The 26,576-nt window shown below is 42.6% G+C and overlaps 1 protein-coding gene across 5 annotated transcripts in view; it reads right to left on the bottom strand.

Annotated features, from left to right (window-relative positions):
* Positions 1-26,576, bottom strand: part of PTPRF (protein tyrosine phosphatase receptor type F) — a 792,879-nt gene that overhangs the window by 248,420 nt on the left and 517,883 nt on the right. For 4 of the 5 annotated variants that reach the window (XM_029617709.1, XM_029617708.1, XM_029617711.1 and 1 more), the window contains exons 8-9: positions 4,368-4,637; positions 284-865 (exon numbers count right to left, since the gene is read on the bottom strand). In XM_029617709.1, coding sequence (XP_029473569.1) covers positions 284-865; positions 4,368-4,637 — 852 coding nt within the window. Of the gene's footprint in view, positions 1-283; positions 866-4,367; positions 4,638-5,885; positions 6,316-26,576 lie in introns of those variants that run through there. The other variant, XM_029617713.1, reaches the window with a different exon arrangement.

A 26,576-nucleotide genomic window follows, 5' to 3' on the forward strand; every position in this document is an offset into this window, starting at 1 on the left:
GACTATTTACGTCATGTCCCACCTCCCAAGCTCTGCACTACCCAGATAAAGATAGGACTGCTGCTTTCAAAAGGGAACTAAGGGCCGTGCTCCAGTTTTAGAGCGGCACCAAGCTCCTTTTTATCTCTAATTGTGCTGTTCTAGTACAGCTCCAGCCACGGGTTCTGTAGATTCATATTCTAATTATTCTCCAGTACAACTAATTACTGCTGTATTACCTTAGTCTTTGGATAAAGACACTATGGATATTTCTTGACAAAAAAACAAACTCTCTTCTACATACCGCCTTGCTGGGTTTTGACCTGAATGATATCAGAAAGCGGTCCATCTCCCACAGATGTGAAAGCCAGGAGGCGAATGCTGTAAGTGGTCCCTGTGATCAGGTTGCCTACTGTGGTAAGGTGGCTACCATCGACGTTGTGTTTCTGCCACATTTCGAAGGGCAAGTGAGCATCTGTAGTATAGTAAACCCGGTATCCTCGAACCTGTCCGTTGGGCTCCTCAGGGGGCTCCCATTGTACCAGCATGGTACTGGCACTCAGCATGCGGGCCTGGACCTTCAAGGGAGGGCTGGAGGGAGCCTGTTCTCCAGTCTGTGCTTCCACCAGGTTACTGGGAGAACCCCTCCCGATATTGTTGACAGCAATAATCCGGAACTCATACTCCGAGAAAGGGCTAAGGCCACCAATGCTGTAGCGAGTGGTTGCTACACTGTCCACCTCCTGAAAGGGCCCTTCTGAGGACTTTGCTTTGTACTGAATAACATAATAAGAGATGGGGTCCATGTTTCCAGAGTCCCAAGTCAGGGTGACACTCGTTGCACTTGTCTCTGTCACCTGCGTTTCTGTTGGTGGTTTTGGCAAAGCTACATTGAAATTAGAAAAAAAAAAAAAGGAAAGAAAAGCAGAGAAGATTAATTTAGTAATTGAGGACACTGAAAATACTTAGAATCTGAACTCACCTCCTACAATAATAAAAGCAGAATTATTCTGCATTTGTACCAAACTCAACTGCTTATTAATGGAAGTGTAAGCAGAGCAATCATGTGAACTAACAAAAGGTCATTTAAGGCAGGATACGGGAGAGAGTCGAATGACAAGTTGAAGACTCAAGCACAAAGCAGCCAGGTATACCTTCCCAGTACAGCGATAAAGTATTCTAGCATCAGAACCTCACTGTCCAGTTAAATCAGTCCCATAAAAAGGGATCATACGAACAAAAGAATTGCCAAGCTGGGCCAGACAAATGGTCCATCTAGCCCTGCATTCTGCCTCCAACACCCAACAAACAAAAACCAGTAGAGATATAAGAGTAGGAAGCAACTTGGCCTCCACCAAAACCCTAATATTAATTTCTATCTTTGCCTTCCAGCAAAGCATGCAGACTCTTGTGGAAGCCTCCTGGCTACTTAACTGTTATGTCTGTTATGTCTCATCACAGTCCAGTGGGAGCACTGAGAGGAGAGGATCACTTTGCTGGTGGCTGAAAGGAATCAGTAAGTTTTTGCTTGGGACATGGTCTTTTTTAAAAAGTATTGGGACAAAGTTAACTATTTGGGAATATTATTTAGTGTTTTGTGCGTTTGTGCTTTTAATAGTCAGTAAGGTAGCGAATAAACAAGTTAGACTGTTTGTATTTTTAAATAGTCAGTCAGTACGGCAGCTAGTAAGCAGTAGGTAGTGTGTTTATTTTTAAAAATCTGTAAGGCAGCTAGTAAGCAGAACTGAGTGTTTGTATTTAAAAAAACAAAAGTAGCCAGAAGCTAGAAATAAGATAGGACCAGTGTATACCTAAGTAAAAAGGTTAAAAAGTTCAGTTCAGTTACTCACCTTGGATAGGTGTTGAGGTAGTGTGATTTGGTTTGATTAGGTACAAAATTTGTTAATCAAGAGAGCAGTGAGTCACTCTGGCTAACTGAAGTTAGACTGTTTGTATTTCCCAACCCTCCCCCACCCACCCCTAGCTCATCCTTTAATTTATAGGCAGGTGCCACTTTCAAAAAAACAAAAAAAAACCCCAACAAAAACTTTACTGAGAGTTTGATCAGTCCCCTGTAGGCCACTACCAGACATATAGTGAATTCACTAATACATTTAAAGCACGTTAATTAGACACATTCCTACTCCCATAGCAACCTACAACTTAACTAGGAACTGAACAAAATTGAGATAAAGGCAGCAGTCCAGCAGCAAGAGGGGGGCTTCCCAGGCTTTTGCATCGAGTGTCACATGTATGATTTTTTACCCGCCGGTGAGAAGTTGTACATGTGCATGCGATGCAAAGAGCTCCTGGCACTCAGAGAACGAGTACGATCTCTGAAGGCTAGAGTGGCAGACCTGGAGGAGCTGAGGCAGACAGAGAGGTATATAGATGAGACCTTCAGGGACACAGTAGCCAAGTCCCAACTTCAGACTGGCAGCCCTGGTGCTGCCTTGGAGGAAGAAGGTCTCATGATTGGAGAGCATCAACCTGGTGCAGCAGGAAAGGATCCTGTGGCAAGGACCTGCTCTCCAGGTGATGCATTGTCCTTTCGCACTGAGGATATCTCCCCAAGGCCTACAACCCAGGAGGGAAGGGTTAGGTCGGCCGTCATAGTAGGTGATTCGATTATTAGGAATGTAGATAGCTGGGTGGCTGGTGGGCAAGAGGATCGTCTGGTAACATGCCTAAATGGTGCGAAGGTGGCGGACCTCACGCGTCACCTAGATAGGATTGTAGACAGTGCTGGGGAGGAGTCGGCTGTCGTGGTACATGTGGGCACCAACGACATAGGAAAATGTGGAAGAGAGGTTCTGGAAGCCAAATTTAGGATTTTAGGTAGGAAGCTGAAATACAGAACCTCCAGGGTGGCATTCTCTGAAATGCTTCCTGTTCCAAGTGCAGGTCCCCAGAGGCAGGCAGAGCTCCAGAGTTTCAATGCGTGGATGAGACGATGGTGCAGGGAAGAGGGATTCATCTTTGTAAAAAACTGGGGAAACCTTTGGGGAAAGGGGAGACTTTTCCGAAAGGATGGGCTCCACCTTAACCAGAGGAACCAAGCTGCTGGCACTAACTTTCAAAAAGGAGTTAGAGCAGCTTTTAAACTAGAAAAAGGGGGAAAGCCGACAGTCACTCAGCAGTGCATGGTTCAGAGAAATGTATCCTTGAAGGATACTAATGAAACAGGAGAGTTAGGGCATCCCAACAGAGAGGTTCCAATAAAAGCAAACATAGTCCATGTGCCTATATGTAAAAAATAACCATAGCTAATGATTTCCGAATTATCCCAAACAACTGAAAAGCAGGTTGTTAAAACAAACAAAAAACACACTTTGAAATGTCTGTATGCCAATACCAGAAGTCTAAGAAGTAAGATGGGAGAGTTAGAGTGTGTAGCAGCAAATGATGATATTGTCATAATTGGCCTCACAGAAACTTGGTGGAAGGAGGATAACCAATGGGACAGTGCTATATCAGGGTATAAATTATATCGCAATGATAGGGAGGATCAACTTGGCGGGGGTGTGGCACTTTATGTCCGGGAGGGTATAGAGTCCAACAGGATAAAGATCATACAAGAGACTAAATGCTCAGTAGAATCTATATGGGTAGAAATCCCATGTGTGTTGGGTAAGAGTATAGTGATAGGAGTATACTACCATCCACCTGGACAAAATGGTCAGACAGATGATGAAATGCTAAAAGAAATCAGAGAAGCAAACCAATTTGGCAGTGCAATAATAATGGGAGATTTCAATTACCCAATATTGACTGGGTAAATGTAACATCAGGACATGCTAGAGACATAAAGTTCCTGGATGTAATAAATGATTGCTTCCTGGAGCAATTGGTTCAGGAACCAACAAGAGAGGGAGCTATTTTAGATTTAATTCTTAGTGGAATGCAGGATTTGGTGAGAGAGGTAACGGTGGTGGAGCCACTTGGCAACAGTGATCATAACATGATCAAATTTAAACTAATAACTGGAAGGGGGACAATAAGTAAATCTGCAGCTCTAACACTATTTGTCTCAGAGTCAAATTTAGTAGAAATGTTTTTCATATTTTTGTTTATGGAAAAAAAAGTAGTGAAGTATTTAAACACACTACAACACCCTGTAACCCTGGGTCCAACCTACTGCTGAAGGGCTGTTCCCTTCCTGTGCCTACATACTGAAGGAGTGCCGGAGAGCTCAGGCAACCTCTATCTAGGAACTGACATAGATCTCTCTTTTTACCTTGCATGGTACCTGATTCACTAAGGGTTTTTCCCATAGACACAAAATGGGAGAAACCTGGCCCACGGTGAGCAGGACCAACTCTATATGGCGTTCTAGGAGCAACTGTGAGGGAGGGACACAGCTTTTCTCCTCGCACTCTTTTCCATACCTTTTACAGTGATTTGTGCTGTGGCTTCAATCATTCCCAGGGAGGAGATAGCCACACAGGTGTAGTTAGTAGACTTCCGAATGTTGGTCAGCTCCAAGACGTTTCGCCCGATTGGCATCTCATCCTCTTTGGTTAGTTCCACTAACCCAGCCATCCACTTGACATAGGGCATGGGGGCACCCACTGCCACACAAGTCAGATTTACACTCCCTGCAGGCATCACTTCATAGTTGCTGGGAGGAATAGAGAATCGCGGTGGAACCCGCCGCACTGAAAAGAAAGAGACAGCAGGTAGGATCACTGAACATTGGCATTAGTACCTAGTTATTTTATTATTACAGAGCAAAGGCTGTTCGCTGCTTTGCCAAAGTCTACATGCATATTGCTTCTCCATGAATCAAGGACGGAGATTAGAACAAGTTTACATGGCCTGCTTCTCTGCTTGTTCTCATGACAAATGACAGAAATGTGTCCTCCAGTGCCCGCTGCAGGACCTCAGAATGCATCAACACCTGAATGAACAGACTTACATTAAAGGGCACCAACACCTAAAAACCACAAAGAATGCCGCCCGCTTTTACCTTCTAAAATGACAGCTGCTTTTCTTTCTAGCAGGTTTTTTGTTTTGCAAGTGTTGCACCTTTCTCACTATCCATACACAGACATAACACAAATGTTATGAGAACTACTCCTGGGCAAATTCAGACTCCAATTAACTCAACTTGTTGGGCAGGATAGAACCACTTTTAGCAATGTGCCAGCGAGAATACACAGAATGTCTCGTTTCAGGCCCCGGCATCCTCGCCTTGTGTGCAGCAGCTTGCTCTCAGGGAATCACAGTCTCCTCCTGGGTCCTGGTGTTTGAGTGCTTTTCATCCAGTGACTGAGTGGCGAGTCTGAACCAGGGCTGCTAACGTACCCGGCTGAGCCGGTCCTGGTTTTGTCCCATTGCTTGTATGGAGTTGTACATCTGATTACCTACAGGAAATCAGCAGTGGGGCAAACCCAGGCCCAGATCAGCCTGTTCGCTCGACCTGAGGTGAGCTAGCAATCCTGCTCTGAACAGCTTTGTCTTGGGTTCTAAGAAAAATGTTTGCCTGGGCCAAAGCAATAATCCCAGCAGTGCTCCCTCCTGCCTTCAGGTTTGGTCCTATGGCAAGGAATGGGAAGCACATCTTTTCCAATGCATGCATCCGGTGACAGAAGAGTGAACAGCCTGGCTCGTAACATCTGCAGGAGCTGCTCAGATGGTGGGACTTCAGCAACAAATGAAGCAGAGGCTGCAGGCTCGGCAGCTTCACTTCCAGAAGCCCCATCCTTTCTGAAGCATGCAGACTTGGTAACAAAATTGCACAATGCTGTTAAGCTTTTTTTTTTGGATACTACAAATCATCTCTGGCACAAAAGAGAGCTGCTCAAATTTTTACCAACCACAGGAGGAAAGCTTGCATATTAAATCCAAAGTCTCTTAAATCAATTATTAAATTCACATCAGATAAAGCACGTTTGGGCCCTTACAGAATGAATATGGCAATGGGTTTAGCATGATGGTGGCTTCATTAGCAGGCTCTGGGGTAACTTTCGGTGTCTTTTTTTTCTCCAAATAAATGGTGGGTTCGGATTTGTTGGGTTTCTTTTCTCCCCAAATTGACTACTGTTCAATTCTTGTCACAATCCAGGGCCAAAATAAAAGAAGACATTTTGAAAATGCAAGCAAGCTTATAAAAAATGTATGCATTAAATATAAATAGCTCTCATTCACTCAGCATGCTGCAAGCTGAAGCTCTAGGAAGAGAAAACATGCAGAGGAGGCAGAGAGATTACAGGATGCATGGCACAGAGGAACAGAAGCAGCAACTCAGTTCCCACAAGATCATGCAAGAGAAACACAAAACATGACATGCAACACTTTGCACACCCCAAGACACTCCTGCATCTCTCACAGGCACAGGACACCAGGGAACAGCACAGCTTGCATCAGCACTCTACAGCGTCCCAGTCCCCACTTTCCTGACTGCAGTATTGTGCAGCAAATTGTGGCATTTTGGAAATTAAATCATTACAATTTTATTTTACGCTGTAAAAATAAATTCCTTTCCTGACCTTTATGATGTGTCCGGGTAATCTCTTAGTAATTGGTACAAAGACAGGAGGAAAGGGGAGCAGAACAGGGAAGGAATCGGAGAGAAGAATGAGAGGGGATCTCAGGGTGGTGGGGAGAGGAGAAGGGGTGGGAGAGACCTGATCAGAGATAAGGGGAAGTGAGGATCAGAGAAAGGTGAAGAGAGTGAGTGTGGGGAGAGGAGATCTGGGACTGGGAGACAGAGGGAGGGTGAATTCTACCACTAATTATTACTACTTCTAGAGCGCTACTGCCTTTCTTGCTCTCCTCCTGATATGGCGCCAATCCCCTTTCACATACAGTCAGGCCGATACTGTAAGCTCCACGGGAAAATGGGCGTGCGATACTGTATGTAAATGAGGGGTCGTGGGCACCCAGGAGAGGTCGGCTGTCCGCGGGTTAGGAAAGCAGACGCTCAGCTTTACGAGCTTCTCTTTTCCTTACCGGTGCACAGCCACAGGTCAGGAAAATGGATGCTGGTAAAAGTGAACATCCGTTTTCCTGACTGACCTGCTGGCACATTTTTTTTTTTTTTACCTTTTGGTTTCTCTGACAATATTGCAACAATATTACGTTGGAGGATGTACAGAAAAGCAGTAATTTCTGCTTTTCTGTACACCTTTTGGGGCTACTCAGAAATTAACACCAACGTCCAACCGTTGGTAAAACAGGGCGCTCGGCTGAGTGCGCTTTACAGTATCGGCCTGACAAGAGCATTAATTCTCTCTCTCTTCCTGATCCCTTCTCTCCCACACCTCCCATACACAATCCTCATCTCCCCTTCCTCTCCCTACCGCCAGCAGTAAGAGGAGAAGTGTGGCAAATGCCATGCGTTGTGTCACCCTCCTGCCGCTAGGGCTAGGGATGCCATACCCCCATGCATTTCCACCCATGAATCTGGCTCCCAGCGGCACCACTGCTGCTGGCCGATTGGTGCAAGCATGTGCCAGGCACGCTCCCCCCCAGACATGGCACGCTATAGGCAGACGTTTGTGGCTCTTGTCGTGGGCTCTAGGGTTTATTGCACGGCTCACTAAGAAACCCTTAGCATATCAGCAGCATTCCCGCCTCAGCTGATAGCATCTGCGAATGTCAGACAGCTCCATCACAGTTTTTTAAAAATCATTCTTTCATCTACCTTTCTTTCACAAAGAACAATGTGTGAGAAAAACACACCTTTCTGAAATACCATTCAATAGGGCTCATTACTCTGACAATCTGAGATTTGCCCCATGACAGGCAGAAACTACGGTGGCAGTGGCAGTCAGCTTCCTTTCCTCCCTTGCCTTCAGCACATCACCTCCACAGTGAGTTGGTGCCACAGTGCTAGGCCACCTCTCTCTCACCATTTTTATTAAGGAATAAAAAGAATTCAGATATTTAATTATTATGGATTAAGATTAAACAGAACTAGAAGAATTAGCATAGACAGTACAGTTGAAGTGGTTCATTTTAAATATGGTTTAACAGAGAACAAATATTTGCTGTTCAGTTTATCTGTTCAGTTTATCTTGCCTATTATCTGGTTCACTGCCAGACATATCAGAAGCAGGGCAAGTCAGTAAACCCTCAAGCTATCAGCCAGTCCATTCCTTGGACAGAGATCATATTAACCCTGCAGTCTCTGTGGGGTAAGTTAATAATTTAGCATGCATTAGCGTGCATTTGATGCCTTTGGAAGACAAAGCAAGGATCAAATCCTCTGCCTATTGCCTTCATAGATGGAGCTATTCTGTTTCCAAGGGTCTCCGATTCCTAAGCAAAGTGACCTCACTGCCTAATCTCTCTTCTCTTCAAAATCTCAGAGAGGGAAAGACATTTAAAAGAGACAACTGCCCTTTTTCATCTCTTCTTTGTCCTGAACATTAAAGAGAAGCAATGGTTGGAGAGAGGTTAGAATTATTCTGCTAAGAGCTTCTTGCTGTATCTTCTCCCAGGTGGATGGCTGCAGAATACCCTGCTTAATTGGCTACTCCTGAAAAGCCTCTCATCACATCCCATTTATTATTTCTGTCCCCCTCCTCTGAACCTTTGCTCATTTTGCTACGTCTTTCTTGAGATGGGCGATCAGAACCGCAGATCTATATACAGAGGCAATATGACATTTACATTCCCCTACGAATCATTCCTAACATTCTGTTTGCTTTCTGACAGCCGCTGCTGTACCCTGAGCCCGGGTCCACAATGGCTTCAAGATCCTTTCCCTGGACAGAGCCCAGCATCATGTACCTGAGTTAGGATTACCGGTTTCCCTGTGTGTATGTATCACCTTTCACTTTTCCATATTAAATTGCACCAAGATGCTCAATTCCCAAACTTGCAAGCTCTTTCTGTGTTTTAACTACTCTGAATATGTTTATCTGGAAATTTGATCACGTCACTCACTCACTGCTCCCTTTTCCATATTATTAATGAATAAATTAAACACCACCAGTTCTAGTAGATCCCTGAGGCACTCTATTGTTTATCTTTCTTTAATGGGAAAAATGACCATTTAGTTTTACTGAGGGGGTAGGAAATTCCTACAGTACCTGAATGTAATATGCTTTGAACCTCCATGAAAGGCAGAATAAAAATACAAAAGTGTTATTTATTTATTATTTGTTTGTTGATTTTGTATACCATTGTTCAGTGGGACCATCACAATGGTTCTCAATATGATAAATTAATACAATAAATAATGAACATAAAATGCAATGCGTATTAATAACAATAGATAAAGATAATAGTAAAAATAGTAAAGTTGTTATTAATAGCAGTTAATAGTAATAAATAATAAAGCAAAAACAGTAATAAAAGAATTAAAATCATTAAAACACATCATAAAGGATAAAAAAATAGAATAAGGCAAGCATGATAAAGTGTATAATATGTTATTTGGGGTCTTGGTATGCCTTCATGAATAGCCAGGTCTTAACTTCCTTTCTGAAAATTTTTAAATTTGATTGTAACCGTATTTCAGCTGGGAGAGAATTCCATATCTTTGGGCCTGCTGATGAAATCGCATGATCTCTTACTTGGCAGAGATTACTCTTTGTTTTCTATCTTTTAACCAGTTACCAATCCACAGAAAGACATCATACCTGCTGTGTCATGAATTTTTAGTTTTCTGAGGAGTCTCTTATGAGGGACTTTATCAAGTGCATTCTGAATATAAGTAGCTGCCAAACTGGGTCAGACTGAGGGACTTATCAAGCCCAGCATCCTGTTTCCAACAGTGGCCAATCCAGGCTACAAATACCTGTTCAAGTACCCAAATACTAAATAAATCCCATGCTACTAATGCCAGTAATAGCAGTGGCTATTCCCTAAGTCAATTTAATTAATAGCAGGGCATGGATGTCTCCTCTAGAAACTTATCCAAACCTTTCTTAAACCCAGCTACACTAAGTGCCTTAACCACATCCTCTGGCAATGAATCCACAGCTTAACTGGTCGTTGAGTGAAAAATAATTTTCTCCGATTAATTTTAAATGTACTACTTGCTAACTTCATGGAGTGCCCCTAGTCCTTTTATTATCTGAAAGAGTAAATAACTGATTCACATCTACCCGTTCTAGACCTCTCATGATTTTAAACACCTCTATCATATCTCCCCTCAGCAGTCTCTTCTCCAAGCTGAACAGCCCTAACCTCTTCAGCCTTTCCTTATAGGGGAGCTGTTCCATCCCCTTTATCATTTTGGTTGCCCTTCTCTGTACCCTCTCCATCGCAACTATATCTTTTTTGAGATGCAGCGACCAGAATTGCACACAGTATTCAAGATGGCTTTCTCACCATGGAGCAATACACTATATCGACTGGCTCACCTTTATCCATATGCTTAGTCACACCTTCAAAGAATTCTAATAGGTTAATAAAGCACAACCTCCCTTTTCTAAATCTGTGTTGGATCTTCCCTGTCCTATTTATCCATATGAGCAGTAATTTTATTGACAATAGGTTCTACCATTTGACCTGGCACTATTGCCCCAACATTCTCCTCAAAGAATTCTTTTAGTGTCCCCGTTATGGCCTTATCCTCACTGAGTGCCTTCCGGGTCTTCTAATGGCCCAACTGACTCTCTTAGTTTCAAAATGCTTCTAGTAGAAGTAATGGAAGTTAAACTTTACTTCACCTCAGTAGTGAAATGGTAGTAAAAGAGGGAGTTGATTTTTAGCGCACTTATCTGCACTGGGTACTACTTCAGAATACAAACAATATGCTATTTACATGAAAAATGTGCTAAAATGAGCTTACTTTCTAACCATCTTTTTAACTCATTTTTTGTACTAAAATCTTTATTACATCAGTAATGTTTTAAATTCATAAAAGTGATAGTTGATTACATCAGCCTCCTAGAATATCGGTTGGAGGCAATTCAGATAGAGGCTATGGAATTGGCGCAGGGTGTGCAGCAAAATCCATATGAGATGAAATTTAAAGACCTAAATATGTTTAAAATAAAGAGGAGAGAAGAGTGAGGGTAAATATCACAGAGACATTCAAATACCTCAAAAGGTATAAATAAGCAACAGGACACAAACCGTTTCTGGAGGAAAGAATGCTCTAGATTCTAGAGAAGGTAGACAAACAGCCATCCTTCCCCTAACCAGAGGCAGATGGTGCTGGGATGTCCCCATAGGACGGAGCAGATGATGTGTCAATTGTTACAGCATGGAAGGGGCCAGGAAAGAGAAAAGGAGAAGATGACTGGGAGCTGGACACCTGACCTAAATTTAAGCCAAAGGGACAAAATGATGTGCGACCTAGCACTGCAGAATGGAGGTCAAGAATTAAGAGTGCAGTACTGGCCTGATCTGAAGTACTGTGTTTCTCAATCATAGCTCCATGGACCCACAAGAATACTGGTGTTGGCGGCATTACTCAGAGGACTGGCAGTTGAGAAACAGTTTTTAGAACAATAGGTCACACTGGAGGGACTGAGGGGGTAGACTTGGGAGCAGCATCACAAAATATTTCAGTACGGAAAGGGTGGTGGAGACAAAAATAGTAACAAAATTCAAGAAATACAGATCAACTGGGGCACTGCACCAGGGATGAAACCAGATAGACTAAATGGGCCTTAATGTCTGGGTAGGTCTGAGTCAGTACTGCTTCAATAGGAAGAGGCGTCCTTAATAGCAAAGAAAAAAACATTCCTTATAATATGCTGAGATTTGGGCCAGTACAGGCTCAAAGGAAAAAGTGCCCCCAACATCATGCTGGGACACTGGATAGGTACTGAACTCCCTTCTCCTCCCTAACCCAACCACCTATACCCCCGTACCCTGGTCCGACCACTTTCTTATTAAGACATCTTGCACAATAAAGAATATCCCCAAACAATCTAACATGAAAACCACTATACAATTCAGGAAATCTTGTCCCATGGATGACCTCATTGACACCCTCACTGACACCCTCAAAAAACTAGACCTCTCGGACTCACAAACCGCCATCACCTCATGGAACCACATCACCAATGATACAGCCAACAAACTTTGCCCATTGATAACAAAAGAGATTCAGACTTCCACTAAAACAAAACAACCTTGGTACACAGCCAAACTAAAACTTCTAAAACACAAACTCAGAACTCAAGAAAACCTATGGCGCAAAGATCCCTCAGCCACGCAACTCGCCAAATACAAAACCCTACTTCATGCCTACAGATCTAACACTCTCAAAACAAAACGAGACCACTATGCCACTAGAATTCACAACTTTCAGTTCAATTCAAGAGCCCTTTTATCGCTCATCTCTAATCTAACCAGGACCTCACCCAAGACCACACACTGCGAAGACCCAAAACCAAATGTGATGAGCTCACTCAATTTTTCCATAATAAAATAACCATACTTTCCTCACGCTTTCCCACCTCACCCACTTCCACCAAATTTATCCCAAAAAGCTCGGACACCAAAATGGACACTTTCAAATCCATATCTGCCTCTGAAATCTTTGCAATACTTAAGAAAATGCGACCTGCCACCCACCCTTCTGATATGATCCCCACCAAAGTTCTCCTATCAATCCCAGACAGCATTTCCCAACCCCTAGCCGACATTATTAACACATCCATGTCCACTGGAGATGTTCCCAACCAGCTTAAACTAGCCATAGTAAAACCTATCCTAAAGAAACCGAAACTTGACCCAGCTGACTTATCTAACTACCGCCCCATTTCCAACCTACCCTTCCTTGCTAAAGTTCTTGAAAAAACTGTCAACACACAACTATCGAACTACCTAGATCAGCACCAGATCCTCTTTCCATCAGAACACGGCTTTCGAAAGCACTTCAGTACTGAAACACTCTTGATCTCCCTCTCCAACTACGTCATCAGAGGTCTAGACAAGGGTCACACATACATTCTAGCCCTATTAGACATCTCTGCAGCCTTCGACACTATTAATCACTCCATACTGCTCGATAGGCTATCTGTCATTGGCATCTCCGGGATCCCCCTCCGCTGGTTCAAATCATACATCAGTGACAGACACTTCAAGGTAAAAATTGAAAACCACGAATCCAAACCCATCAATATAATATGGGGCATACCCCCAAGGTTCCTCCCTATCCTCCACACTCTTATATACCTACTTCCCCTCTGCCACCTCCTGTCAAATCTTGGTTTCCCTCATTTTATCTACGTCTATGTGCAAATTCTCATACCTATCACTGACACCATATCCAGCGCATTAAAAATTGGGAAAGTGCCCTCTTCTATCAACAGCCTACTCACCCATCTCAACTTAGCCCTAAATGCTAACAAAACCGAACTTATGATCATCGCACCCCAACACCTCTACCCACTATCTATCTCCACCAACTCTCCCCATACCCTCCCAGACTTCTCGCAAAACCTAAGAGACTTAGGTGTAACCCTTGACTCCCAATTCAGCCTCCAGAAATTCATCTCTTCCACCATCAAGGATTGCTACCATAAACTACATACCCTCAAAAAACTCAAGCCAATCCTGTACGCAAGTGACTTTAGAACAGTCCTTCAAGCCCTCATCTTATCCAAACTAGACTACTCAAACGCGCTACTCCTAGGTCTACCCAAGAACACAACAGCCCCATTACAGCTGCTACAAAATGCAGCTGCGCGCATATTGACAGGCACACGCAGAAAAGAACACATCACACCTATTCTCAAACAAATCCACTGGCTCCCCATCACATCTAGAATACAATTTAAGATGCTTACGCTCATACACAAAGCCATCCACAATCCAGACATGCTCTGGTTCACAGATACCCTACATTTCCGTTCCACCACTAGACCTACCAGAACTCCATATCTTGCAACTATACACACACCCTCCCCCAAACTCTCTCAACTACCAGCCACCAAACAACGCCCCCTATCACTAGCTGGACCTGCCCTATGGAACACAATGCCTACCCAGCTACACCTCGAGACTTGCCCTAAGAAATTCAGACAGAAACTTAAGACTTGGCTGTTTACACATGCCTACGCATGATCATTTCTCCGCCTCTCACCCCTCCTTCCTTTCCCCTCCCCTTCTCCCCCCTCTCTAGGTACTCTCTCCCCTCTTATTTTGTACTTAATCCTCCTCTCTCCCTCACCCTACTTTATCCCCCCCTGCCCCCTTGCACCCCTTATTCTTCTCCTCTCATTCACCCTCACCCTCCTATCCTCGCAGCCCTAGCCTTGTCACCCCTTCTCCCCCACCTCTCCGCCTCGTACTTTGATTGTATATAATTTGTATATATGTTTCTAATATTGTTTCGCATTTACTGACTGTTCTCCAAAACCCCTGTTTACCCCCACCCCCTCCCTCCCCTCCCCCTCCCCCCTATCCTATTATCAGTTACACTGTAAAGCCTCGTTGGCTGAGTTTAAGTTGTATGGAAACCGATGTGATGTTTTCTTAATGAATGTTGGTATATAAAAACCTTTAAATAAATAAAATAAATAAATAAATAAATAAAGGAAAGAGTGTTCCATAAAACCATGCTTGGACACAAGGTCAGTAGTAGGTGAGAGAGAAGAGTGATCCTAACACCCATGCTGGGACGCTGGGTCAGTACTAGGTCAGAGGGCAGAGTAACCTCTAATTCTATGCTGGGTCACTGGGTCAGTACTAGGTCAGAGGGAAGTGTGTCCCCTAACACCATGCTGGGTCACTGGGTCATTAATGGGTCACAGATAAGTGTCCCCTAACACCATGCAGGGACACTGGGTCAGTACTGGCTTAGAGGGAAGTGTGTCTCCTAACACCATGCTGGGACACTGGGTCAGTACTTGGGTCAGAGATAAGAGTGTCCCCTAATACCATGCTGGGTCACTGGGTCAGTACTGGTTCAGAGGGAAGAGTGGCCCTAACATCATGCTGGGTCACTGGGTCAGTAGTGGCTCAGAGGGAAGCGAGATTTATCTGAACAGAGGCACTACGCTGCTTTTTTATATTAACTGGCAGTGTGAATTGGTAATGGCTCTTTTCCTGATTTATGTGCAAGATTTTAAGCTGTCTGTGGATTTAGTGTATTTGTTGTACTATTATAATGGATAGGAAGCGATACATCTGGACTTTTCTTTAGTTAAAAAGTACTTTGGGCACCATAAATATACTGTCAGATATTAGAGGAATCCATATCTGGGTGATTTTCTGTGTCCAGTGTAGATACTTTGGCCCTGGACTGCAGGCTATATCTTGTACTGATATTTTTTCTCTCAACTCTTAAGGCACTGGAAGCTTCCCGTCTTTCTGTTTTTACCCGTGCACCTGTATTGATTTGAACGGGGACCTCTTGGCCTCTTGACAACCTCCGTCTTACTGAATAAGTCCCAGGGAGACCGCTCCTCTCCATTTCTTAGGCTGTGGCCTTCTTTCTATACAGCGGATGGGGTCTGTCTTCACCTTCCTGATTCTAATCCCGATTAGGGAGCCCCTCTGCCGCTGGACACCTTCTGTGCTGTCCTGTCCCCCTAAAACGGATCTCTTCGAGTGCTTGAAAGTCTCCCCTCCAGGTTTTGATTAGACCTAATCTAGCAGAATTTGGACTCAGAAATTAGGAGGTTCTGCAGATTGCTACAATCAAAAGCTAGAGAAAGAATTGAGAGCAAGTGTGAACAAAGACAAGGGAAACCTATTTGGACCCAGCTCTTGCATTCAAGATAATGCTTGCACTTATTCCGAGTACTGACATTTTAGAGAATTTCCAAAAAAGGGTCTTGCCATTTTTTGGATATTTCAGCTCTAGGTTTGCACTGAGAAGGGGGTGGGGGGGGGGGGGAGAGATCTAATTAGAGAGGCAGAGTAGTGCAGTCTCATCAGTATTCAGCATTCACTTGCTGAAATTTCTCTGATGAAAACAACAACACTAAGGAGGGGGCGGAAGGAAAGATCCCAGGGACTGAGGTAAAAGAACACTTTAATAAATGACCTTGTAGCAGTGGCAGAGCTCTAATTAAATGCATGGGCGAGCAGCGCAGTCTTAAGTAAAGCTGGAAAACAGGAAGATGTAATTATCATTCTAAGCACTGTAAATTCCATTTGAATATTTTGAAAGTAATATCTGCCCTCACATTAAATGCTTGTAGCTGGGTTTTATTTATTTTTGCTGTGAACCTGGGCAGGGTGAGAAGTCCAATCGATTTCTTCTAGACACAAAAAGGGATTGAATTAGCTTGCGTTTGGAACTTGTGAGCTGCAGCATTCTATGACTATTACCTGGCTGCATTCTTCTCCAACGAGCACCCAAAAATCCAGCCAATTCTAAGCATATGCTCTCAATCTATTCTATGGTGTTGCAACATTTTCTTAGCCATGGTCTTTCTGATTGTAGGTGCCAGGGGTAGCTGCTCTTTCAGCTAACTATCTAACCTGCACCCTTGGTTAGCTGTCATTATGGAAGATGACCATGAGGCAGCCCTCTGCTTTAAGACTTGATAACATGAACATGGGCTAAACACTGCAGAATATCTTCTTACTGAGGTCAGCAAGATGTTCTTTTTAACTTACAAGGAGGAATGGCCTACTGGTTACAGAAATGGGATGAGAATCAGAGAAACCACAGTTTGAATCCCACTTCACCCGGTGATCTGTCTCCCATTGCCTAAGGTTCCCACTCAGGCACTGATTGCACCTGAATTACTAATAATGCCATTAAGTCACTCTGAGCATTAGCACCTTGTGACCTTGGGCAAGTCATTTTACCCTCCATTGCCTCAGGTACAAACTTAGATTGTAAGCCCTCTGGGGATAGGGAAATACCTACAGTACCTGAATGTAATCCACTTTGAAGCGCTGAAAAAAAAGTGGAATATAAATCTAAATAAATAATTTAGAAATAGGGGCCAAAATGCTTTGTTAAGATGGTTTATAAAATACTTTAAATAAACAAATAAATAACTTCAGCCTGAAGACTTGTGTAATCAGATTAAGGCTAGGCTCCACTTTCAGCCTCAGTCTGAGATTTTATATGATGCTGGTGAAAATGATAAAGGTTTGTATTTTCCACATGAAAAGCAGGCAAATTATGAACATCCAACCATATGTAATGATAGTGGTAACTGCTAAGAAAATCTTCAAACAATTCTCAAAACCACAAACCATGCGCCAAAGAACAAACCTATACAAAGTAAGAACCTACCTTGCTCCCGGCTGGGGGAGGTGACAGCCAGGACTTACACTGCTTGAGGATGGGGGTGAGCAGGAGAGAGGAAATATTGAAATTTAAAAACGGTAACGGGGGAGTTCATGTGATGCATTGAGCTGCATGGACTGGAGTTTGTGTTGCTCCAGGTGCCACCCCATTTTTTATTAAATTTTGCATGTGCTGATCGTTAATTATTTTTTTATTTTGGTAGATTTAAGATTGGACATTCAACTACATCTTTACAGTGCTAATAAAGGAATGACCATCAAACTTTCTAAAAGAGAGGAGGAGAAAATAAAAGGCTCTGAAACAAAGATGGTGGAGGACTTTGTGGCACAGCCTCGCTCTGAAACTGCAGAGATTAATCAGGAGGTCTTGGCAGCAGGAATTGCTGCTAGAAAAAATAAATTCTTACATGATGGTGCTTTGATACTAAGTTCTTGGATTTTGTTAAACGCTTTACTAACCTGGAGACTCAGGTGGTGGAGATGAGTCAGCAGATGCAGCTGCTAGAAAAGTAAGCAAAAGGGCTGCAGACCACAGAAGAAAAATTAGATTTTGAAAATTGGAGCCACAGGAATAATCTCAAGGTGCTGGTAGCGCCTGAGTGTCCAAGAGTTTCAAATGATTGAACTCTTTCATATTTGGCTGTTAAAGGAGCTGGATTTGAACATGTGGGAGCCAAAAATCCATTCTGAATAGATGCACCACATGGGGCACAAGGGACTGAGTCGAGATAAACCGAGGTCAATCATGGCTCATGTGTTCAATTTCCATGATAAAATCTTACTACTTAAAGCTTGTGGGCAGAAATCAGAGCTGATATATGAAGGCAGGAAAGTTCTGATGTTCAATAACTATTCTGCAAAGGTAGCATAGTAACGTGGCAGAAAAAGACCAAATGGTCCATCCAGTTTGCCCAGCAAGCTTCTTATGTTAGTAACTGCCACTTCGTGCAGGTTACCCCCCATGCCTTATGTTAAAGCGCAGTAATATTAACAATCAAAACCAAGCAACTGTCAGACCCATAACAAAATTACTGCTAGCAAGATTTATATAGGGTGACCAGCCTTCCTAATAATTCATATAATGCTGCTGCTTGAACGAGCTTTGCTTTTGGACTAGGCTGTAGAAGCAGTCCTGTGCTTTTTCCCTAAATGTCTGCGTATCAGTACTCAGAAAATAAAAGTCAATCTCCAGGGTTGGCTGTTGTCTGAATCCAATTCCCCTTTTTTGCCCCGCTGTTGAAGCAGAGAGAGATGTTGCAGCTGATTCAAAAGCATGAAAGCTATTTAGTTAAGGATAGTAATACCCAAAGTCTTGCCACACCAGCAAGTTACCCCCATGCATCCTTTTCTTCATTTCCACCTCTAGCCTTTAGGGATCCAGTGTTTGTCCCATGCTTTTTTGAATTCGTTTACTGTTTTCATCCTCACCACTTCCTCTAGGGATCCACCACTCTCTCCGTGAAGAAATATTTCCTGATGTTGGTTCTGAATTGCTCCTATGGCGTTTCATTTTGTGACCCCTAGTTCTACTTTTGCTTTCCAATGGAAAAGGAGGATCATACATCATTAAAACCTTTCAGGAATCTAAAAGTTTGTATCACATCTCCCCTGCCTTTCGTCTCTTCCAGGGTATACATATTCAGATCATTTAGTTTCTTCTCATAAGTCTTCTGACACAGACCCCACACCATTTTGTTTGCTCTTCTCTGGACTGCCTCCATCCTGTCTCTATCCGGGCTCCAGAGCTGAACACAGGCCTCACCAAGAATCTGTACAAGGGGATTATCACCTTTTTTTTTTGCTGGTTATCCCTCTCTCTGCAGCCCAGCATTCTTCTGGCTTCAGCTAATCAACTTGTCACATTGCTTCGCCATCTTCAGATCCCCAGACACTATTAGACCAAGTTCCCAGTTTGTGCACATTAGTCTTTCTACCTTTTTATTGAGATATTCTTACAAGTGTTTAGCACGACAACACCGGCATGCACGTCTCTTATTTAACAAAAGATTAAATTTGCGCTTTTTCCTGAGAATCAGGTGGATGGACAGTCTTAAGTTTGACTCTGCAATGGAAGCCAAAACATTTTTGGAAGTCCGGGAATTGCAGCTTACATTAAGTGACTTTGAGGAGGGCAACAAATATTTCAGATGACAACATTGAAATAAGAGAGGACTATTTGCCTTATTTTTTTCCTGATTTGACATTTTGCAAGTTGACTGTTTTGAAGTTTTCAACTGTAGAGATATGTTTTCCTTTTTGAAGAGTTATAGCACAACTGATGGCAGACTGCAGTTTCTTTTCAAAGCAGTCGTGATTGTGCTATGGAGGAGAAAGCTGTCCATAAGAACATAAGAACATAAGAAATTGCCATGCTGGGTCAGACCAAGGGTCCATCAAGCCCAGCATCCTGTTTCCAACAGAGGCCAAACCAGGCCACAAGAACCTGGCAATTACCCAAACACCTAGAAGATCCCATGCTACTGATGCAATTAATAGCAGTGACTATTCCCTAAGTAAACTTGATTAATAGCAGTTAATGGACTTCTCTTCCAAGAACTTATCCAAACCTTTTTTGAACCCAGCTACACTAACTGCACTAACCACATCCTCTGGCAACAAATTCCAGAGATTTATTGTGCGTTGAGTGAAAAAGAATTTTCTCCGATTAGTCTTAAATGTGCTACTTGCTAACTTCATGGAATGCCCCCTAGTCCTTCTATTATTCGAAAGTGTAAATAACCGAGTCACATCTACTCGTTCAAGACCTCTCATGATCTTAAAGACCTCTATGATATCCCCCCTCAGCCGTCTCTTCTCCAAGCTGAACAGCCCTAACCTCTTCAGCCTTTCCTCATAGGGGAGCTGTTCCATCCCCTTTATCATTTTGGTTGCCCTTCTCTGTACCTTCTCCATTGCAACTATATCTTTTTTGAGATACGGCGACCAGAATTGTACACAGTATTCAAGGTGTGGTCTCACCATGGAGCGATATAGAGGCATTATGACATTTTCCGTTTTATTAACCATTCCCTTCCTAATAATTCCTAACATTTTATTTGCTTTTTTGACTGCTGCAGCACACTGATTTGAATTTGAACGTGCCATTTCTATTATTTTCATCTTCTTTCTAATCAGTTTGCTGGCATGGATAAGTGTGACTGTGGGAGGTATATTACTTGAATGCAGGCAGTGATGATTGTGTGCACTAAGATTGAAGAGGGAGAGAGATTGGTGGTAGATGGCTAAGCAGAACGATAGGTTTATGTTACTGAGTATTTAGAGGTGGCATCCAAATGCATTTTCAGCGAGCGTAAAATGTGTGGTTGGGGTATATGTGATCTTTGCTCTATGGATAGAGACTGTGGAATATTATGGAAGGGTTTGAAGGATTGTGTGTGTGTGTGTGTGTGTGGAGGGGGGTGAGGGTGGTTGGAGATGGGATGGTTTGGATGGCTTGCTCAGTGGAGATATGAGTATTTGGAAAGTGTGAATGCAAAGGAGTATGACTAGGAGATGGCACTTAGACTGGGAGCTCCAGATCGGGTTTGGGTTCTTAGATGAATGTGTTTAAATTTAAAAATAGTTCATAACAATTTCTTGGAATTTAGCAGGTTTGGGATCCTGCAGTTAAAGATATTGAGTGCTTTGAAGAGACAGGGGGAAACTATTGTGCTTGCACAAGAAACGCATTTAAATACAACAGAGCATGCAAAATTGAGAAGAGAATGGGTTGGCGAATGCTTTACAGCCATCAAAAAATAGAAAACTACACATTAGGAAACATATAATTATTTAGAAAGTGGAGAAACCCTCATAAATGAGCCAAGGGTATCACTCTTTTTTTGTATAAAGAGCCTTATTAATAAAGCGTTCACTTATTATGGTAAGCCAATATCTTCATATGTTACCAAAGTGCCATATACTGATTCTAAAATATAATCACTGGGTCCTCCGCTTTACTACCCTTAACGCCACCTCTCCAATTTGAATGATGTTAATTATTTCATGATACAGAAATAGCAAAATACATTTATCGTTTCTTTCCGCTTATGGCACTGATGCATGGCCCGTAACAGCGCGTGTTTCGTAAACCTTCCTCAGGGGTCTTAACAATTGTCTGCACTATTCTGAAAAAATCAAACAAAATATAACATTAAAGTGCCTGGATGAATCTAAAATGATAATCAAATAAACTATCTTTATACATACGTGTCTTAATTCCAATATACTTGCTCTTGTTTCAAACCATGGCCATAGCGTTTCCAAAGGATCCACCATCTTACTGAACTAGGCTTTTAAACCCTCCTACAGCTCAACATTCAATCAATCACTAACAAATGAATCTACCAGAACCAATAGAATGGCACAAACATTAATAGGTTGTTCCTATCTATCGACTTGCAATACAGTGTGGTCTTTAGATGAAAATCTTCCTTAATAAGAGAGTGATACCCTTGGCTCATTTATGAGGGTTTCTCCACTTTCTAAATAATTATATGTTTCCTAATGTGTGGTTTTCTATTTTTTGATGTTTGTTAATACCACATGGTAATCAGTTTTTCATACATTTTGTCAAGAATGTTTTACATTGACAACTTCGATACTAAGGAAGGAAGGAGTGGAGGTTGTAATGGACAGGAATATGGCTGTGGGAACTGAAAGCAGTTATAGACCCTGAAGGATGTTATGTGATTTGGTTGGGGCTGTTATGGGGTGTTTGGATGATATGCTCTGTACATGTTCCCACTGTTTACGCTCATGCCTTCTTTGTTCTGGGTGAGAAACTATTATTGTGAAGGAGATATGAATTGTGTGGCAAACCATAAGCTGGAAGGGGATAGTAAAGTGGTGGAGATGAGGATAGGCTCATGGACAGATATCCCTTATTTATGCGATAATCTACAACTATTGATTGTTTGGAGTGTTCTCCATCTGGTTGCTAGAGAATATACTCATATTTCCAGGGCACATCTCTTTCAAAGTAGATTAGATTATATATAATTTTCTGATGCTGCATTTTCGAAAGTAGATTCATTTGCAATTGGTGTACTGGCTATATCAAACCATGTTCCTGTGATTATGGATTTTTGTTTTAGTAGACTGGATAGAACATACAGATGGAGAATGCTTGCTGATCTCTTAGGGAACTTGGATTTTAAAGAGTTTCTTTGTACACAGTTGGCAGACTTTAAACTCCATAACCAACATGTGGGGATACCCATATTACATTGGGAAACTGCAAAAGTGGAGCTAGAGGGGCATATTATTTTGTATACAGCCAGCAAAAGAAATATTCTTAACAAAAATATTATTTGGAGAAACAGCTCAAAAGGGCCCACGTAAAATTGGCAGGGGATTTGTCTGTGAAAACAAGGATCAATTGTTTGAGGTACAAAATAACTTACATATGTTGCTGCACCAACATATGTCTAATACCTAGCTGTAGCAAAAGCATAAGTTGGTAATAAGATAAGAATAAAGCATGCCCCCTCCATGGTTTTAACCAGTCTAGCAAGACTTTTCCAATGTTAAAAGATGATCATGAGGGTGTGGTGACAAGATAATAAGAGATCTCAAAACATTTTCAGGAATTTTAATATAAATTTTATTCTGTTAGGATGGATAATTTGGCTAAGAGACAGCAGTTCTGTGTTAGGTATGAACAAGCTGGCCTTTCTTAATGGGCCTATCACAGAAGAAGAAGTGTCTGGTAATTCAACCTCTGAAGAAGCATAAATTGCCTGGCCTGGATGGGTTCCTGGCAGAATATTATAAATTGTTAAAAGATCAAATTGTTATTTATTTATTTATTTATTTAACATTTTTCTATACCGGCATTCGTAGGACACATCACGTCGGTTTACAAGTAACTGAGAAAGGAAATTACAAAAAACGGGGAAGGGGGCTAACTGGATAATATATAAAAGTACAGATGAAGAGAGTCAAAGAGCAGAGTTACAACTTTTGCATTCATGCTAGGGTTAGATATGCAAGTGAACTATAAACAATGCTAAGGAGGCATGTGCACTTAAGAACTTAGCATATAGAACTTATTTACAGTATGAAAGGAGGCAAGTGCACGTATATACAGATAAATGCTGGTGCGGGGGGGAGGAAAAAGAAGGAGGGAGCGGGAAGGGAGAGGGGAAAGGGAAAAAAGGAGCAGGGGGGTGTGGAGGGAAACAGGGGTACAACTGAGCAAGGGTATTTTTAGGGAGAGCTTGCTAAAGGGTGAAGAGGGCGGGGTAGGGAGGAAGGGGTACAGGGAAGGTATAGGGGAGGTCAGGGAGAAGGTAGGTAGGTTGAACGGGAGCTGAGGGGGTTCAATGAGGGAAAGGACTAGGTTTGAGAGGAATTGGGGTATGCCTGTTGAAAGAGCCATGTCTTGATTCCTTTTTTGAAATGGCTCAGGGACGGTTCTAGGCGGAGTTTGGCGGGGAGGGAATTCCAGAGGGTGGGGCCCGCAATGGTGAAGGCTCTATCCCTGGTGGTGGTGAGGTGTCCAACTTTAAGTGAAGGGGTTTGGAGAGTGCCAGCAAGGGAGTTTCTAGTGGGGCGATTAGCTTGGCGGAATTGTGGCATATCTTCAAGCCAGGGTGAGTTGTTATTGTATAGTGTGTTATGGAGGATGGTAAGTGTTTTGTATTGGGAACGGAAGGTGATGGGGAGCCAGTGGAGGTCTTGGAGAATAGGAGTGATATGGTCAGTTTTTCTGGTGTTTGTTAGGATTCTTGCCATGGAATTTTGAAGGATCTGAAGGGGTTTAATGGTGGAGGCTGGGAGGCCTAAGAGAAGGGAGTTACAATAGTCGAGTCTTTGGATAGTATAGTGGTTTGCATAACAGTGCGGAAGTCGTGGGCGTGGAGAAGGGGCTTCAGTTTTTTGAGGACTTGAAGTTTATAGAAGCCCCCTTTTAGGAGTGATTTAATGTGAGGTTTGAAGCTTAGTTGATTGTCTAGGGAGACACCTAAATCTCTGACACTGGGTGGCAGTGTGTAATTTTGTGAGGCATTTTGGATCATTTGGTGGATCGAGTCGATTGGTTGATTTGCTAGGATGAGGATTTCAGTTTTAGAGGCGTTGAGTGCTAGATGTAGATTGGAGAGGAGAGAATTGATGGATGTCAGACATTTTTCCCAGTACTGAAGGGTTTCATTGATGGATTTCTGAATGGGAATAAGTATTTGTACGTCGTCTGCATATAAGAAGAATTTTAGTCCTAATTTGGAAAGGAGGTGGCAGAGTGGAAGTAAGTATATATTGAAGAGGGTGGACGATAAAGAGGAGCCTTGGGGAACGCCTTGTGCGAGGGGATTGTGAGTGGATTCAAAGTTATCAAGCTTGACTGTGTACTTTCGGTGATCAAGGTATGAGGAGAACCAGGATAGGGCTGTGTTAGAGATGCCTATCTCCGCTAAGCGTGAGATTAGGATTTGATGGTTCACAGTATCAAAGGCGGCAGAGATGTCAAGAAGGGCAAGTATGTAAGATTGGCCGTGATCCATGCCTTTGAGGATGGTATCCGTTATTGCAAGTAGGAGTTTTTCGGTGCTTCGGTCTTTACGAAAGCCATATTGAGCGGGATGTAAAATATTGTTTTCTTCTAGGAAATCTGTGAGTTGCGTGTTGACCACTTTCTCCATGATTTTGGATATGAAAGGCAGATTGGAGATGGGCCTGTAGTTTGCAGGGTCATTTTGGTCGAGGGTGGGTTTTTTTTAGTAGTGGCTTCACGATGGCGAGTTTGAGTGGGTCGGGGACTGTCCCGGAGGTGATGGAGCAGTTTATGATTTCTGCTATTGGTTTTGCAATGGCGGAGGGAATGGTAAGGAGAATTTTTGATGGGATGGCGTCTGCGATATGTGTGGCTGGTCGCATCTTTTTTAGAATGGATTCAACTTCCTTCGAGGAGGTGGTGTCAAGGGAGTCGAGATTAGTTTTGTTGTCGATAGGTAGTGGGTCTGTAGGGGCGGGATTGGATGGGAGTTGAGTTAGAATTTTGGAAATTTTACTTTTAAAGTAGTCTGCTAGTTTCTCACATTTCTCTATGCTGTTTACTTCTTGGGAGGAGGGGAAGGGGGACCTCGTGAGTTCTGCAGCAAAGGAGAATAATGCATTTGGATTGAATTTATAGCTATGGATTTTTGCTGCGTAGAAGTCACGTTTGGCATGGAGGGTTGCTTGTCGGTATGAATGCAATATATGTTTGTAGGCCATTTTGTGTGTGGGTGTCGGTTGTTTGCGCCAGGTACGTTCCTTGGTACGGAGGTCTTGTTTCAGTTTTCTTAGTTCAGTGGTGTACCATGGCTTTCTCTCGGTGCGTGTGGGGGTTATTATTTTGTGGATGGTGGGGCAAAATTCGTTGGCTATGTTGGAGATAGATTTATCCCATGACATAAGTGCAGTGTCTGGGTTAGTTAGGTCGAGGTTTTCACTTACTTTGCTGAAGGCTAGGGAGAGTTCCTCCGAAGAACATGGTTTACGGAAGGAGATTGTTTTTTTATGTGAGCTTATGATCGGTGTGTTGGTATTGATGGTGAGGTGGGCATTGATGAGAAAATGGTCGGACCAGGGGATGGGGGTGGTGATGGGTGCTTGTGGTACTGTAATGCTTGTGTTAACAAGCATTACAGTTACAAGTTAGATCTCTACAAGTTAGATCTCTACAAGTTAGATCTCTACAAGTTAGATCTCTACAAGTTAGATCTCTACAAGTTAGATCTCTACATGCAATGATGATAGATCTGAATCAGACTGGAGCACTACCTCAATCCTTGAAAGAGACCTAGCTTTCTATATTGCCCAAAAAAGGGAAAGATTTAGAGTTACCCTTGTTTTATAGGCCCATCCCACTATTAAATATGGATGTAAAAATATACTCCAAAATATTTGGAAATCATTTGGCTGGGGTGTTGCCTGAATTACTCTCTAAGACACAGGTGGATTTTGTGCAAAGAAGAAATGATGTTTTTAAATAAATAAATAAACAAAAATAAAGGGGCTCTTAGGGAAGATAAGGCCATTGCAGAAAGACTAAATGAATTCTTTGCTTCCGTGTTTACTAATGAGGATGTTGGGGAGACACCAGTTCCGGAGATGGTTTTTAGGGTTGATGAGTCAGCAAACTGAACGAAATCACTGTGAACATGGAAGATGTAGTAGGCCAGATTGACAAACTAAAGAGTAGCAAATCACCTGGACCATATGGTATGCATCCTAGGGAACTGAAGGAACTAAAAAAATGAAATTTCTGATCTATTAGTTAAAATTCATAACCTATCATTAAAATCATCCATTTATTTATTTATTTAGGTTTTTTATATACCGGCATTCATGAACAAGTCACATCATGCTGGTTTACATAAAAACAAGGGGTGCATAGAACAGTAGAACTAAACTGGTGCAAAGGGGAAGCAGTTACAAAAAACCAGGGGTAGAATAACTGGGAGAGAGAAAGAAGAGGA

This window comes from Rhinatrema bivittatum, chromosome 10 (assembly GCF_901001135.1).
Source record: "Rhinatrema bivittatum chromosome 10, aRhiBiv1.1, whole genome shotgun sequence".
NCBI lineage: Eukaryota > Metazoa > Chordata > Amphibia > Gymnophiona > Rhinatrematidae > Rhinatrema > Rhinatrema bivittatum.